The following is a 15,998-nucleotide window of genomic DNA, read 5'->3' on the forward strand; positions in this document are numbered from 1 at the left end:
GTCTAGGCACAACGATATGACTCCAGATTCCTGGTGATTGTTGTTGTTCCTCATTTTGGCCGTACGACACCTACCTGCTCCCACCCCTTCTTCTGGAAATCTCCCGAACACCTCCACTCCAAGATTTGCTACTTGAGGGGACCCAAGCAATCCAGTCTCTGCTCTTTCCAGCGGTGGGGAGGAGATATAGCACTGTCACTCTGTATGAGCTTACTATGTGCCAGGCACTTGATGTGCATCAACTTGTTTAATTTTCACAATTCTACAATCAGTATTCCTATTTTATTAATGGAGACAGGGAGGAAGAAAAGAGAGGTTAAGTTACTTGCTCAAGGTCACACAGCTAGTAAGCGGGAGAGTAGGATTTGAACTCCCGACTTGGGAGGCTCTACCACCCTGCTCCCCCTTCCCTGCTGAGCTCCTGTGGCTACAGGGGCATGGCCAGATTGACTCCCTTGCCCAGGGGAGTCAGGGATCACAGTAGCAACAGGCCTTTGGGTGAGTGCCTTTGGAACTGGCAGATGCAAAGATAAAGAACATGCCTCCTGCCTATCATTCGCACAGCCCTCCACCCCACGTGGATTTTCATGGTGCCCTTTACATGCTAGTACAAGTTGGGTAAGGTGAATGCTCAGGAGGCCCAGATCCCTCTTCTCATTATCCTGGGGATGGCACCCCCCCAGAGTGGGAGGCTATGCCAGCATTCCCCTATCAGCCCTCCCTTGACCCAACAGCAGGGTCAGGGAGTCTGTTCGCTGCGGGTCAGGCGGACCACCCAGATCCAGGGAATTGAGATTCCAGCTCTCAGGGAGGAGCCCAGGGTCCTTTTCCCTCCCAGTGTCTCAGGGGAACTCCCTTAGGGGAGTTCCTGGACACCCTCACTCCCCAGCCCTAAGAAAACCTTTGACACCTACCTTTTGAGCCTGGGAGTCCCTGGGGGAGGAGGGTGTACGGCATTGGGAGGGATGGCCTTTGGGCTGCAGCCCAAAGGAAAGAAAGGAAATCCATCCTCACACCTCTACTCCCCCAAAGCCCAGAGAAGCTGGGTTCATCAGGGTTACCCCCCCCCCACATGCTCAGTTCCGGGGAGAATGGGGCACAAGTTGGGGAGTTGAGGGGAAGAGGCAGGAGGCTCTGAGCTTCTCCACGTAGCCCTCAGGGCCGGGTGCCTGGGCAGGAGGAGGGGGCAGAGCAGCTGCTGGCGATTTATTAAGCAGTCACGGAAAAATTGGTTTATAAATTAACAGCTGTTTTAACTTTAGGGCCTCTTCTTCAGGGAATGGAAGCAGCCGACTGGACCGGGATCGGAGTGTGTGTGAGGGCTGGTGGAGGGGGTAGGAGGCGGCAGGTTCCGGCAGCTGGCATTCTTTGGGGGCAGCCTCAGCTGGCACCTCGGGGGGCACCAGGCAGTGGCCAGAGCAGGGGGTCTCCAGGTGCCCGGGGCTGAGGCTGCCCCCACTGTGGGCTCCCTGCTCGCTCACTCTTCTCAACAACATCCTACCTGAGGGCGCCCGAGGGCAGAGACGCCGCTGTACTCATGTCTGCCACCAGAGAGCAGCCTCCACACATGGATTTCTGCTCCCCAACCCTCTCCCGTCCCCCTGTGTGGGTCCCAATTGGGCTGGAGAGAAACCGGGTCCAAGGCGGAGCAACAGAGAAGCCTCGTCCAGAGCATGCAAGCAATCTTCTACTCACCCATCTTGAATGTATTAAAGGCAGCCGTAAAGAGTGAGAGCTCTGGAGTCAGACTGTTTTCCTGTGAACCCAGTGAACCCTCTGGGCAAAAGTTCTGAGCCTCATTTGCCTAATCTGTAAAATGGAATGATACTAACGAGGCTTAAATGAGATCATACATATAAAAGGTCTAGCTCAGGGCCCAACACGGAGTAAATGCTCCATATATGTCACCCATTGACAATTTCTATGACTTGCGTATTCATCCATCCATTCATTCCTCAATCCATCCCCCCCGGCCTGTAGCGCCTCCTGTATACTGGGCACTCTGGCAGGCAGGTGATGGTGCAAAGACAAATGGTGGGAAGGACACTTCTCAAAACAGCGTGTTAAGAGTTATGATACACCCACTGAACAGGGAGGGAAGGTTGACTTGGATGGGCAAAAAAGAACGTTTTGGGGTGATGAAAATGTTTTATATCTGTGTTGTGGTAGTAGTCATATGTTGTTTAAAATTCTCAAAAACTCATAGAAATGCATATCTTGGGGTCACCTGGGTGGCTCAATCAGTTAGGTGACCGGCTCTTGATATGACCTCAGGTCTTATCTCAGGGTCCTTGTTCAAGCCCTAAGTTGGGCTTTGCGCTGGGAGTGGAGCTTACTTAAAAAAAAAAAAAAAAAAAAAAAAAGGGAGGGGTGCCTGGGTGGCTCAGTCATTAAGCGTCCGCCTTTGGTTCAGGTCATGATCCCACGGTCCTGGGATCGAGCCCCACATCGGGCTCCCTGCTCAGCAGGAAGCCTGCTTCTCCCTCTCCCACTCCCCCTGCTCATGTTCCCTCTCTCACTGTGTCTCTCTCTGTCAAATAAATAAATAAAATCTTTTAAAAAAAAAAGGAAAGAAAAGAAGGAAAGAAATATATATATTTGATGGGGGGGGTCAGAGAGAGAGGGAGAGAGAAACTCAAGCAGACTCTGCAATGAGCGTGGGGCTGGAAGCAGGGCTCCATCCCACAACCTGAGATCTCGACCTGAGCTAAAACCAAAAGTCCAAGGCTTAACCGACCGTACCACCCAGGAGCCCCTAAATGTATATTTTGAAATGGTACATTTTATTGTATAAAAAACTCTGATTCAATAAAGTTGATTTTTTAAAAAAGATTTTATTTATCTGAGAGAGAGAGCACTAGCGGGGGGGGGGTGGGCAGAGGGAGAAGCAGGCTCCCCGCAGAGCAGGGAGCCCGATGTGGGGCTCCATCCCAGGACGCTAAGATCATGACCTGAGCCAAAGGCAGACACTTAACCAACTGAAACACCCAGGCGCCCCCCAATAAAGTTGATTTTTTAAAAAGCACCCAATTCAGTAGGCAAAGGGATGGGTGTTGGATGAATAAATGAACGAATGAATGAATATGTTGAATGAATGTTTCAGATGACGGCCCGTCTGTCCTGATACCACTTTTGTCCTGGCTGAGAATGCCCTTGCCCTCTCCTCTTCTTCTTGTCCACGGGTTTCCCCAGAGGCAGGCCTTGGAATTCGCCCCTCCTCCCTCTCCCGTCTCCCCACCAGCAGCTTCCGCAGGGAAAGATGCCCCGGTGTGCCCAGCTAGTGCTCCCCGGCTTCACTAAGGTTGCTTCCCAGGGCTTCCGGGGCCTCCCTTCCAGCTGCCACGTGCCAGCCCGGCCAGCTCTGCTCAGCTCCGTGGTGCCAAGGTCACGGGTATGATGCCCAACTACAGGCCCGCAATACCAGCAGCTCAGCCGCCCAAACCCTGGCCGACTCCGCCACCTGCTGGCCTTTCTCGGAACCGCACTCCTGAACTCCAGGGAAGCTAGACTTGACTGCACATCTGCCAGGAGTACAGTCCTGGGCTGGGGGCTTTACTCGCTTTATCCTATAGAATCGTCCCAGCTACCATGTGAGGTGGGCTTTGAAATACGAGGAAACTGAGGCACAGAGAGGGTAAGATTTTATCTAAGATCACACAGTAAATTATAGATCCAAGTTTCCTACCCAGGTCTGTCCAACTCCTCAGTGTATGTTCTGTCCACCTGACCGTATCTTGCTTGGGGGAAGGGAGGAAATATTCGCGATCTTCCACTCTCCCCAACTCCCAGAAGGAAGGCAAAGGCCTCACACCGCCCTTCCAGACTCACCTTCCAGAGAAGGTGAACGTAGTGCCTCCTGTACGCTGGGCAGTGTGGCAGCAAGCCGGCAATGATGTGAAGAGAAATGGTGAGAAGGACATGTCTCAAAATAGTGTGTTGAGACCTATGACACATTAATGGACACACCACAATTCTTATTTTTGTCTGTCCAAGCAGAAAGACCCATAGTTCAATCAGAGTTAAGTCAAACAAGGTCTTGATTTTGTTTCTTGGACCCAACCGCCTGTGCTTCTAACTCAAGAATAATAACTGAGGAGTGGCACATTATTTTTACATCTCATTTGCATATGATTAATTCTAAGTCAAAGAGAATGGAGGTCACCCTGGCCCCTTGCTTCTTAGTCCCCCGCCCCCATGTGCCTGACCCTGGCCACATCTCCCAGCTCCCGTGGGGGCTCCCCCACCCTCACAAGTCCCACCGCACCCCTTGCCCCTGACCGCGTCCCCCCGGCTCCCAGAAGTCCTGTTCCCTTCCTCCTCCGTCACCCACGCAGCCCCCGCCACCTGGCCGCCCACCTGAAAAACTTTTCCTCAAGTTCTTGAGAAGTCGCGTAGGATCCAGGAGAGAAAAATCAAAGTAATAAAACCTCATTTAATTCCTAACGGAGGGCAGAACTGTGAGCTGCAATTATCTTAATGCTGAGCTATTTTTACTCTCTTTCCATCTCTGTCTCCTGCCTCTCTCCATGGTGAGGCTTTCTTTCTCCCTTTGTCTCTCCATCTCTCACATGTGTTTTCTCTCTTTTCACTTTGTCCTGCCTCCCCACCTTCTCTCTCTCACCTCCTGTCTCTGTCTTCCTTCTTCCCTTCCTCCCCCTTCCTGTCTGTCCCTGTGCCTGTTCCTTCGTCAGCCAGGCTTCCCCACCCCTTGTGGCCCAGGTTTTGTGGCCAGAGCTGTGGGGGCCTGGGCGAAGGCTGGGAGAAGAGGGTAAAAACCCTCCCATCCACCCCAAAGAGCCCATCTTCCAGGCCTAGCTCAGAGGGGGAGTCTACCTTCCCAGCTGCCCCAGCCTGGGTCAGGGGAGTTTTTCCCTCATGGCCTCCCAGAGTGCCAATCCTTTTGGCAGAACCTCCACAGATGAGTCCTCCCTGGTCAAATGAGCCTAGCCGCCATGGTCCCCGAGGCTTTCTCACTCTGATGGGCTCTGAGGTGTGACTGGTGGTGATGCCTCCCTGTCCCTGTCCTCTTGTCACCCACCCAGCTGTCCTCTGTCCCCCTTCACCCTGCTCCAGGACTTTTCCACTTCCCCAGCCCTGGAAGCCACAGGCCCCTCACCCTCACCTTGGTCCAGTGGCCAATCAGGTATACATGCCCTTCCTGTGCCCCTCTGACTTTCAGGACCTCCATATTTATGCTCTCAAGGCACTGCCAAACTGCTCTTTGCCACTCCCCAGCACACTGCACCTGGAAGAGGGGTCTAGGCCAAGCCAGGGGCTGCCAGAGATGCCCACACCCCTGGGTCACGACCCAGCATCTGGCCGTTTCCCTGACAAGCATGTAAGTCAACAAACACAGTGGGATTTGAACCAGGCCTGGGGTTGGGGGGTAGTGGAGCTGAGTGGCCAGGATTCCCAGCTCCTGTAAGCAAAGCTCTGCTCTCCTGCCACCCTCTGGGTGACTGGGGGGTGCAACATTGTGCCCTTGACCCCGTTTTCACAAGACTCCTCTGGTCTCTTGCTCCCTTCTGCCAAGGACCCAGCATACTGGGGCTAGGAGTGGAAAAGTTGCTGGAGGGGGTGGGGCAGGGGGAGTGCTCCTGGCTGTTCCAGGTCTAAGCGTGACCAGGAGAGAGGACAGCCAACACAAACAGAGCCCCAGGAAGGCGCACTCTTATGTACTCATCTACACATGCACCCTCTCAACGCTACGGAAAAGCATTCCGGTGCTCTCCCATAGGCCTGCAGAGATACCCAGGGCCTGGACAGATAAACAGGGACACCCTAACCCACCCTAACACACAGGACCAGCTTCTCTCTTTTCCCCTCCAGAGACACACACCAACACCGGCAAAGGGAGAGAGGCTCACACCTCCGAAATGAGCACACGCACCTCTCCCCTTCCCCCAGCTCTGTTCCCGAATGCACCAAACTCACACATGTGATGGCACGTGTACTGGTACAGGCAGCCCCCCAACTCTGTCCCCCCGGGGCTGGCTCTGGCTCCCCCCCTCCCACTTTAGATCTGGGGAGAAAAGACCGGAGACATGTGAACCCAGGGTACATCAGGGCAGGAACACAACCCCCCCTGCCCCCCAGGATCACAACCTCATCCCCCTCTTCTGCACAGGCTAGAGCTGTGGATACAGCCCCTCCACCCCTCCCAAGCTGCCACACGCCAGCCCATCACCTTGACAGCCTCTGACATCCTCCCCCACACCCACACCCTCCCCCAGCACACAGCCTTCCCACACCCTGCCACTCACACCCGCATCCTTGACACTCTGACACACTTACTCACATAGACTCACACACACTCATGCCACACGGACCCCCCCCCCACACACACACACATACAAGCTCCCTAGCTACGGGCACCACAGGTCCCCCTGGCACTCACACACACTCCCTGCCATGATGACTGACACGTGTCCTCCCCCACACACCCGCTCTTTCACACTCTCTGGCTCTCTAGGACACCCCCATTCACAGCGTGACATGCTGGTGATAGTTTCTCCGGGACCTCCCAGGCCTCCTCGTGAAACTCCAAGGACCCAGGCCACGAAGGGGTTAAAGCCAGAGTCCCGTCTCCCGGCTGCCCGTCTCCCCCCACACCTCCCGCCCCGGCCTCCCCACCCCACCCCCATTATCCTCCCCGCTGGACTCCATCAATAATGCAGCTTCAAGTTCTCGGGAGACGGCAGGGGGGCCCCCAGCCCGCTCCCCGGGTCCTGGCTCACACTCCGCACCCTCCTCCCGGCCCGGGGAGAACACGGTTCTCAGTGCTCATTGGCCACTTCCCCCTGGGCCCTCCCACCCAGCCCCCGGGCGCCAGTCCCAGGCCGAGGGGCGGGCCGGGGACCCCAAGGCTGGGACCGGAGGGTGAGACCTGGAGGGATCGAGAAAGGCAGAGATAGAGGCGCACGGAGAGGAAGGGAGGGAGAGAGAGGAAGGCGGAGACACCCACAGAGACCCTCGGAGAGAGCGAGGGAAGGAGGGAGAGGCGAGACTCAGGGAGAGGGACAGAGACCCCGAGCCCACGAGCCGGGAGCCCAGGCTGCAGGCGCCCGGGGACCCGCACGGCGGGCGCGGCGGGCGAGCCCGAGAGCCGAGAGTCGGGGGCGCTCGGAGCCGGCGCGACCCCCTCCCGCTCGCGCGCCCTCCCCTCGCGGCGCGCGGTATTTTTATCTGAGCGTGAGCCGCTCGCCTCCCCCTCGCAGCGCACAGCCAGCGCTCGCCGCCGCGCCCGGAGCAGCGCGGGGAAGCTGAGCCGGGACCGCAGCCCGGGACCCCGAGACGCGCGCCCCCAGCCTCGCCGGCCATCCCTCCCGCCATGGACCCCAAGGACCGCAAGAAGATCCAGTTCTCGGTGCCCGCGCCCCCCAGCCAGCTCGACCCCCGCCAGGTGGAGATGGTAAGGGGGCCGCGCCCCACCCCCGGCAGCGCCCCCAACACACCCGCGCCTCCTCCCGCGGCGGGGCGCTGCCGGGGCCGAACAGGCCTGGGTCGGGGGGGGGGGCGACGGAGCGTCTCGGGCCGCCTCGGACACGCGGGGGCGCGGGGCAGCGCGTGAAGTTCGCGGCGGACTCCGGCAACTTTTTCCCGGGGCCGCAGAATGCCGGGCGGCGAGCGTCGGGGCCCCGGCCGTTCCGGGCCAACTCCGGGCGGGGAGACTGTGCTCTGGCCCCTGCACGGTGTCCTAACCGAGGCTGCCACTGGGACCGCTGCGCCCTGGCCCCAGCCAGAGCTGGTCGGAAGTGAGACACGTGGTGGTGCACTGACCCGTTGTACAGAACCGGCCTCCAGCTCGCCGCCCCAGGCTCTGCCCCTCTCTGGTCCCACCGTGTGTGCCTGGGCCGGGCCTCCAGAGCCTTGTTCTGACCTCCTTCTGCTGCCAGGCCCTACACGGAGCCACAACATGCGGGTGGGGGCGACCAGTCGTCACAGAAGCCAGACCCCTTCCCAGAGTACTGAGTTCTCTGGAGAGTCTTCCTGGGGGTCGAGAGGTCTCCAAAGGTGGTGGGAGTGGACGGAGGGAGAGAAGAGGGCTCCGCCCCCCCCCCCAAGTAGAGTGTTCACTTGTTGCTGAGCTGCAGCTGACACCCAGCAGAGCAGTGAGAGTGGAGCCAAGTCATTCTGGGGGGAGATAGGGGGGCCATGGGGTCCTGGGTCTAAGCAGCTTTGGGTCTGGAGGGAAGTTTGGAGAGCTTGGCAGTGGGGGCGGGTGACAGTTTCAGCTTCATTCACCTGGTTCTCTTTGTGCATTTCCCTGGAGCTCCGAGGGGACCTAATTAACTGACAGTTGGTCTGATTGCCAAGCTGGTGGGGGGGGGCAGCTACTGGGAGTGCTCAGTGTCCCCCCTCCCCCCGCACTGTTCAGCTTGGCTCATGTATCAAGGAGGGCAACTTTATTTTTTATGGGCACTGGGCCAAGAGTTTTACAGCCTGAGAGAGACTGCTAGAGAGACCCAGACACCGTCTTCCAGGGACACCTCCAGGACCGGGTGGGTCTGGGGCTCAGGCCCACATCTGAGCCTCAGTGTGAGGTTGCAGGTGTCTGCACTTCTTGGCTCAGCCTTCTCTGCAGCGGGATCTGGTTTCTTTGGAGCCCTTGAGCTGACCTTAGGTGGGCAGGGCCATGTGGGTGCCATGGCCCAGGGGGGCATCTCTCACAGTCAGCTTCTGCTCCTGAGGTCTGATATCTGCAAAAGCAGGAGGGGATGGGCCTCCCTGATAGGGGAAGGTGGAAAGGGAGATGCCCATTCTGGAGGAGCCACGGAGTGGGACAGGTATGAGCTAGGAGTCAGTGATGGGCTTTTCTCCTCCTTTCTCTGCTGTGGTGAGCTGCGTGGTCTTGAGCTCCTGCCTGAACCTCTTTGAGCCCTAGGTTTTCACCTCTGTAAAATGAGGGGGTTGCGTGAACTATAGAGTTCCTTTCAGCTCTAACAGTCTTTGATTCAAAGGCTCCCTGGGGATTTCAAAGCACTGTTTGTTCCCTGCTGCCTGGGGAGGGGGGGGTGCAGGTGTCTGTCCTGCTCCCCTCCCCCCACCTCTTTCTCCATCTCCTTAGATCCGGCGCAGGAGACCAACCCCTGCCATGCTGTTCCGGCTCTCAGAGCACTCCTCACCAGGTGGGCCCTTCCCTGGTGCCCCAGCCCTGGCCCTACCCTAACTCTGAAGCCTTCTTGGGGCCCTTGCCAAAGTCCCATGAGTAGGTGACTGAGCAGAAGATGAGGGGGAGTGGGTACGATATGGGAGCCCAACCCTTCTGGGTTCATTTATTGACCAGGCACCTTCCAACACCCAGAAGGAAAGGGCACACTTTCCCTTTCCCCAGAGCCTGAGCCTTTGGGGAAAGTAATTCCGATTCTCTTTCTCTCTTCCCTTTCCTCCCCGTCCTCTCTCTTCGTCCCTCGGTTTCTCTTGGTTCATTGGTGGTCTCCCTCAGAGGAGGAGGCCTCCCCTCACCAGGTGAGTTTCCAGGGGCAGCTGGAAGGAGGGATGCTAGGGGCCCTTTTTGGTGGGCTGGACAGGATTCCTCCCGACTAACACATGGTGCCACCCTGGAGGACACATTACCATATCCATTGGCACCTTGGTAAGAGTGCCTGGTGCCAGGGTCCCACTGGTACAGACTCCCCTGCCCTTGTCTTTCCTCTGCTCAGACTTGGGCTGGGCCTCCAGAACCCTGGATTCTGCCCTGAGCCAGGTTGCAGCTTATGGAAGACCCTCCCAAAGCAACAGGGCAGCCTGGCTGGACCCATCAGCGGAGGCTAAAACAGTTGTGGCCTGGGTTGCCCGGGCTGGGGTGGAATGGAGGAATGGTGAAGGGAGGGGGCCTCTGGTGAGCCTGGTTAACCTGTCACTTACCCCGGCAGAGAGCCTCAGGAGAGGGGCACCACCACAAGTCGAAGAGACCCAACCCATGTGCCTATACACCCCCCTCGCTGAAAGGTACTATCCCCCCCTCCATCAGTCTGGCTGGCCCCTTGACACCCCCAGAACCAGGCTGACACTGGGGGAGGGAGGTGAAGTTTTGAGCTTTTGTCAGTCGGGAGGGATTGTCTTGTGTACCCCAACCACTACTTAGGGACCAGATCTTTCTTAATTCGGTCTTGTAAAGAAGGGGCCCAGGGGCTGAAAGGGGTGGCTGCGGGCCTTCAGATCAGGTTGTGGGGTTGAAAGAAAAGAGGCGGCTAACCTAAAATGACAAGTATCATCAACATACAGATATTCAGCTCTGTACCTCCTCTTTGCAAGTGTGTGCCAGACCACCTTCCAGTGCCCCCGCTCTGTCCCCCGCCACGCCCCCAACCAGCACCTTCTGCAGGTACAGCTCTGGCTCCCCTCCCCCACTGGAAGAACATTTGCTCAGGCCAGCAAACTGGTTGCTTCTTGGTCCTGCTTCTCCTTTCTATGTTAAAACACAAGTCATTCCTAGAGCACACACTTAGGAGAGAACACCTAGTGTGTGCCAGGCCTCACTGGTGGGCATTAGGCAAAATGGGAGGAGTCAGATTTGGCCCCCACCCTCTTGGGGCCTTTTGCCTCAAAGGGTCGTGGGCAAGTTACCGAGGAGAGGAGGGTTAAGCCTGGATTTGAAGGATGAGAAGGGATTCAACAGGCGGGCAAGGCATGGAAGGGCATTCTAGGAAGAGGAAAGGAAATGTGCACAGGGGAGGAGGTGTGAAATCACAGGGAGTCTTTAGAGTCCGCCTACCCCTGGAGGAGAGGGAGTGGAGCTGGGGACGTGGAGCTGGGGGCGGAGCTGGGGGCGTGGGGAGGGTCTCTTCCTAACTAAGCCAAAGGATGCCTTCCCACTCCCACCTCAGCTCTGGCCTGAGGCTCTTCCTGCCTGGCCAGCCCCCTCCTCCTGTGGAGGGAGGAGACCGGAAGGGTGTGCTGGGAGCTCCTTCTGGGGTGGGTTTAATGAGTTCCCAGCACCGGCCAAGGTCAACAGGCGCACCTGCTAGCCTGCCTGCCAGGGTTAGGAGCAGAGAGGAGAGGCTGGGAGAAGAGAGAAGGGCAAGGGCATTTTCTCTCCCCCCCACACCCAGGACAGAAAGAGGAAGGGATAGCATGTGGGCAGTGGGTGCAGCACCTGGAAGGACTTCCCACCTGTAGGGATGTGGGGGAAGGCCAGCCCCTGAAGGAGGCATGAGGGAGGTGGTGGCATCTTCTCAGGAGAGAACAGAAGACCTCTCTCTCCTCCCTACTCTGGGCTGGGGAGGGCTGAGTGGATGTGAGGGGCAAGAACCGTCCCTTGGACTCTTGGTCACGAGCATGGGGCAGAAGGCTGGGGTGAAGAGGCTAGGGCCAAGGGGCTTCCTGGGCACCCTGCAAGGGCTGGAAATGGGCTCCCACCACCATTGCCCCTTTGGACCGCACCTTAGTAGGGACCAAGTTGGGAGAGGCAGGGCAGTCTGGGGGCTGTACTGCAGACATTCTGGCTTTGAAAAGGAGACTTGGGTTGGGGGAGCTCAGGGCCCCAGAAATGGGGACAGACAGAGAAGAAGACAGCTGGGAGGGCGAGGAGGAGACCCCAGAGAGCTCCGAGTGCAGGAGGGGAGGCGCGGTGCGCGGGAGGCTCCCAGGGCACCAGCAGGGGCGGGCGCTGCATACCTATTGTCACTGTGGCACGGGAACTAAACTCTCTTCCCCTGACTGGGGGAGAGGGCGCTTGCTGGAGCAGCCACTTCCTCTCCTCCCTTCGACCCCCAACTCTCAGAGGACCCTTCTGTACCTGGAGGGCACTGTTTCGCAGACTTCAGCCCCTTTCCGGGCAAGGGAAAGCTCCTGGCAGGGTTGGGTTTTTTTTGTTTTGTTTTTTTTTTTAAGATTTTATTTATTTATTTGACAGAGAGAGTCAGCGAGAGGGGGAACACAAGCAGGGGTAGGGGGAGAGGGAGACGCAGGCTTCTGGCAGAGCAAGGAGTCCAATGTGGGGCTCGATCCCAGGACTCTGGGATCATGACCCGAACTGAAGGCAGACGCCCAACGACTGAGCCACCCAGGCGCCCCAGGGTTGGGGGTTTGTAAGGGGAGAAAGCCGGGGGCCTCCAGGGGAGGGTGGACAACACCGAGTCTTGGCTTGAGGGGGACTCTCCAAGGCTGAGCTCTCACACTTGGCTCAAGGTAAAGATCCGCCATGTCCCCAAGGCCAGGGCAGGGCGATTTATTGCATTTTTATTGCCTGGATAGCTTGCCCAGAGCCAGTGGGAGGCACCGGGCTGGGAGCCTGGGGCAGGGCGGGGCAGTGGGCACACACAATGCGCCCTCTGTGCCTGTCCCGAGTTGGCAGGAGTGTGATGCCCTGTTCATCGCACCGGTGGTTGCCAGCCTGGATCTACCCCTCTGGGCTTTCTGAGGGGAGGGCCTGCCTGCCTCCCCAGAAGGAGCTGTAACCACTCCAGCCCCTAGCTTCTCAGCATCCTGTCTGTGAGCTGTGAGTTTGGCTACCCAAGTGCTCTTAAATCCCACCGGCTCCTGGTCCCCCTGCTGCCTCTGCCCCAACCACTCGTCACAGCATCCCCTCCACCCCTGCCATTTCCCCAGAACCCCCCAGCCCTGGCCCCTTTCTCCTAACCCCCTGGGCCTTTCCATCTTTTGGAAACTTCTCCTCAGCTGCCCACACTGTTCCTTTCCTAGGCCCTATCCCAGCAGGCCTTGGTGGTGTTGGGGGGGTGGGTGGTGTTTGCTGCTTTCTAGGTCACCACAGAGGGAGCTGGAAGCTTGGGGATGTGGGTCAAGATTGTGGGGGCTGCGTCTGAGCATGCCACATCCCCAGGCACAAACCTCGCTGGCTGCGGACTGTTACATCCTCCGTCCCTGAATTGTCCCTATCTCAGCACCTGGGGCAGAGATGTGTGGAGTGGCGTCTATGACAGGCTAGGGCCGGGGGGGGGGGGGGGGGGGGCCGAGCCCAGCAGGATCGGGGTAAGCAATGAGCCCTCAGCAGTCTGGGCATGCTGCTAGAAACAGAGGGACAAATCCCACAGGCCCTGGTCCATGGGTCCTGTGCCTCCCGGCCGGGGCTACAGCTACTGGACACTGTCTCCAGTACGTGGGAGAAGCAAGTGCCCCAGCCACGGAATGTTAAGCTGCTGCTGTACCTGCCTGGTCTTGTCCAGCACGGCGCCCTATGGTTCAGGGGAACTGCCTGGGGCCGGCCTCTGAGGAGGTCTGCATCCCTGGACAGCTTAGGAGCCAAACACGATTAAGGGTCTACCCCCTGCTGCTTCTGCCCTGGTCTGGCCCCCCAGCAGACCGACCTGTGACCTTTAGCTTTTGAACTAGAGCCCTGCGGGGGGGGGGGGTGGTTAGCCATGCCCCAGGCCATGGGAAGGAGGTTGGGGCCGGGCCACGTGACTCTCCAGCTCCATGGGGCCACTTCTTGGCCCGGCTCACCCTTGCCTTCTGGGTCCGCCTGTGCCAGCCGTGCAGCGCATCGCTGAGTCTCATCTGCAGTCCATCGGCAACCTGAGTGAGAACCAGGCCTCGGAAGAGGAGGATGAGCTGGGGGAGCTGCGGGAACTGGGCTACCCAAGAGAGGAAGATGAGGAGGAGGAGGAGGAGGAGGAGGAGGAGGAGGAGGAGGAGGACAGCCAGGCTGAAGTCCTGAAGAGCAGCAGGGGGCCTGGTAAGCTGAAGGAGCAGGAGAAGCCTGATGCGGTCCTCCCTGAGTGTCCTGGGGCACCCCTCCCAGCTCAGAGCTTGCATGCGCGTTAAACCGCAGTTGCACGGTGAGGGCCTCCCCACCCTCCCACCCACAGGTGCCCTAGGATACCTGGGCTGCTCCCATCCTGACCCTCTCCCGAATCAGGTCGTCCCTAGGAATTCCGCTATTCCCTAAGAATTACAGCCACATGAGGTTTGCGGCTAGACCCAAGAAAAGACTTCCCATCCATGGCCGTGAGGGAGTACAGGAGATGCCAGGATAGAGAACTAAGAGGGTGCGATGCCCCCATTACCTGTGTTTTCAAATGTAGGATGTGGTTTCTGCTGGGAGGCAAAGAGCTGGTTCTTAAGTCCTTCCCAGGACCCTGCGGCTGTTTCTCCCCCTTTTATTTCCTGGGCTGGAGGTGAGAGGGCGCCCTCTAGTGTCTAGATGGAGAATCTAGGATTCAAGAACAACCCAGTCTTCTGCGCTCCAACTCCAACTGCCAGGGAAGAGAGGGGTCAAGGAGGGGCATAAGACCTACACAAAAGACCTCAGAGCTAGAAGCCCCAGATCCAGAAATCTCCACAGAGGGTCCTGAGGCCCAGAGAATTCCGAGGCAGAAAGATCTCTGCCCCTCCCATGGTTGTGTTTTCCATCCTTATCTATGGAAGGCTGTGCCGTATCTATCCCTCCCCGCTCACGTTAAACTTTCTGGTCCCATTATTTATGGGGATGAGAAACAGTCGACTAACCCTGCTTGCAGTGTTCCAGCCCTCGCACCCAAACAAAATGGCTTGGACCTCTCTCTGCATCTCTGGCAGTGGGGTATCAACGCTGGAGCAGAAGCTCCAGGTGAAAGTTGAGTCAACTCCCACTGAGACCCTCAGGACAGGTCAAGAGGAAGCAAGAGGAGACTGTTCTCTCTGGAAAAGCAGCAGGGCAGAGGGCTAAATGACAAGACTACCAAGGAGAAATATCAATTGCCACCACTCCGGGAGTGCCGGTGCTGGTCTGGTCAGCATATTAACAATTATTTAAGGCAATCTACGCAATTTCCTTCTCACCATCCCCTTCAGAGAGGTAATAACTGACTTATCTAACTCATATAGCTAGTCATTGGGAGAGCATTCTTGGTCCAGCGTTCTCTCCATTATACCATGATACCCTCAGAAAGCTAAGCCTCAGCCGTCAGAGTGGCTCCGCTCCTGCTCCAGGACGGCTGAATGGATACTTAGAGACTGTGTTTTTATCCCTTCATTCCCATCCCCAGCTGGGCAGAAGACAGCTTGTGGCCAGGGTCTGGAAGGACCCTGGGAGCGCCCACCCCCTCTGGATGAGCCCCAGAGAGATGGAAGCTCCAAGGAACAAGTGGAAGACCTGGCACTAAATGGTGAGGCTTGGTCGTGGCAGATGGGGAGGAGGGGCTGGGACTTTTGTGGGCGTGGCCAAGCCCTGAGTCCCTCGCTTGCCTTGCAGAGCCTGGGGAGGAGCCACAGCGCCCCGCCCACCCTGAGCCTGGCTCATAGGCACCCGGCCTTGCATCGCTCAGAAGGAAGTGGAGGGGGCATTGCTGTTCCCCAGATACCCACTCTGTCCCCACCCTATTTTGTACCCTTCCCCCTCACTCGCTAGGGCTGTGGCTTCTGACTTCTAGAAGACTTAAGGCTGGTCCGTGTTTGCTTGTTTGCCCACCTTTGGCTGATGCCCAGAGTCCCTGGGCACTTGCTGCCTGATGCCTACCCCTGCCAGTCATTCCCCCATTTACCCAGAGGGAGGCGGGATGTGAGAGAGTTTGGATGATCCAGTAAGGGGTGGGCGGTGGGGTGGGGCAAAGGTTTATCCTTCACAATTCTACTCCCCAGACCCTTCTCCTGGGCACAGGAAACCCACAGGGCAGGACCCTAAGATCTGGGGAAAGAGGGTACTGAGAACCTGTAGGTGCCCTTAGATCCTTCTCCGTCCCCTCTCCTATGGGGGATTTCAAGTTACCACCCCTCTCTCTGGCTTCTACCAGGGCCCAGGGCATCCTTCTCCTCAACCTCAACATTTTGGAAATCTTCCCCTTATCACCCCTGCTCCCCAGCCTGGGTGCCTGGAAGATGGACTAGCAGAGGCTGCTTTGTTTCGTTTTGTTTGTGCTTTGATGCCGGGAATGCCGCCTAGTATATGTCCTTAGGGGGGCGCACGGTGGGGAAGCCAGGTTCTCCTTGTCCTCCGGCTGCTCTGCCCCCTTCCCCTCTTCCCTGACTCCAGGCCTGAACCACTCCTGTGCCGTAATAAATAAATCTTTGTAAATAACCGTGCTGAGGCTTCTCTTTCAGGGGAAAGGAGAGGGAGGAGG

General features: G+C 57.8%; 1 protein-coding gene across 2 annotated transcripts; it reads left to right on the plus strand.

Annotated features, from left to right (window-relative positions):
- Nucleotides 1-6,845: 6,845 nt before the first annotated feature.
- On the plus strand, nt 6,846-15,955 carry PPP1R1B (protein phosphatase 1 regulatory inhibitor subunit 1B). Of its 2 annotated transcripts, none has more exons than XM_025859384.2 (7): nt 6,846-7,411; nt 9,068-9,128; nt 9,446-9,468; nt 9,876-9,951; nt 13,433-13,636; nt 14,928-15,047; nt 15,134-15,955. In XM_025859384.2, exons 1-7 carry the CDS (start codon nt 7,331-7,333, stop codon nt 15,181-15,183), a joined length of 615 nt encoding a protein of 204 aa, XP_025715169.1. In that variant the 5' UTR covers nt 6,846-7,330; the 3' UTR covers nt 15,184-15,955. The 2 variants fall into 2 exon arrangements, with proteins under 2 accessions (XP_025715169.1, XP_073739967.1); XM_073883866.1 differs by lacking the exon at nt 6,846-7,411 and adding an exon at nt 8,736-8,786.
- Nucleotides 15,956-15,998: the final 43 nt, after the last annotated feature.

This window comes from Callorhinus ursinus, unplaced genomic scaffold (assembly GCF_003265705.2).
Source record: "Callorhinus ursinus isolate GAN/ISIS: 27379988/994484 unplaced genomic scaffold, GSC_fseal_2.0 scaffold52, whole genome shotgun sequence".
NCBI lineage: Eukaryota > Metazoa > Chordata > Mammalia > Carnivora > Otariidae > Callorhinus > Callorhinus ursinus.

Excerpts from the sequence above, each read along its gene's own strand:
- PPP1R1B (XM_025859384.2), top strand. The coding sequence starts at position 7,331 with ATGGACCCCAAGGACCGCAAGAAGATCCAGTTCTCGGTGCCCGCGCCC. Across the intron at positions 7,412-9,067 it reads ACCCCCGCCAGGTGGAGATG|ATCCGGCGCAGGAGACCAAC; the intron begins GTAAGGGGGCCG and ends CCATCTCCTTAG. Across the intron at positions 9,129-9,445 it reads CTCAGAGCACTCCTCACCAG|AGGAGGAGGCCTCCCCTCAC; the intron begins GTGGGCCCTTCC and ends GGTCTCCCTCAG.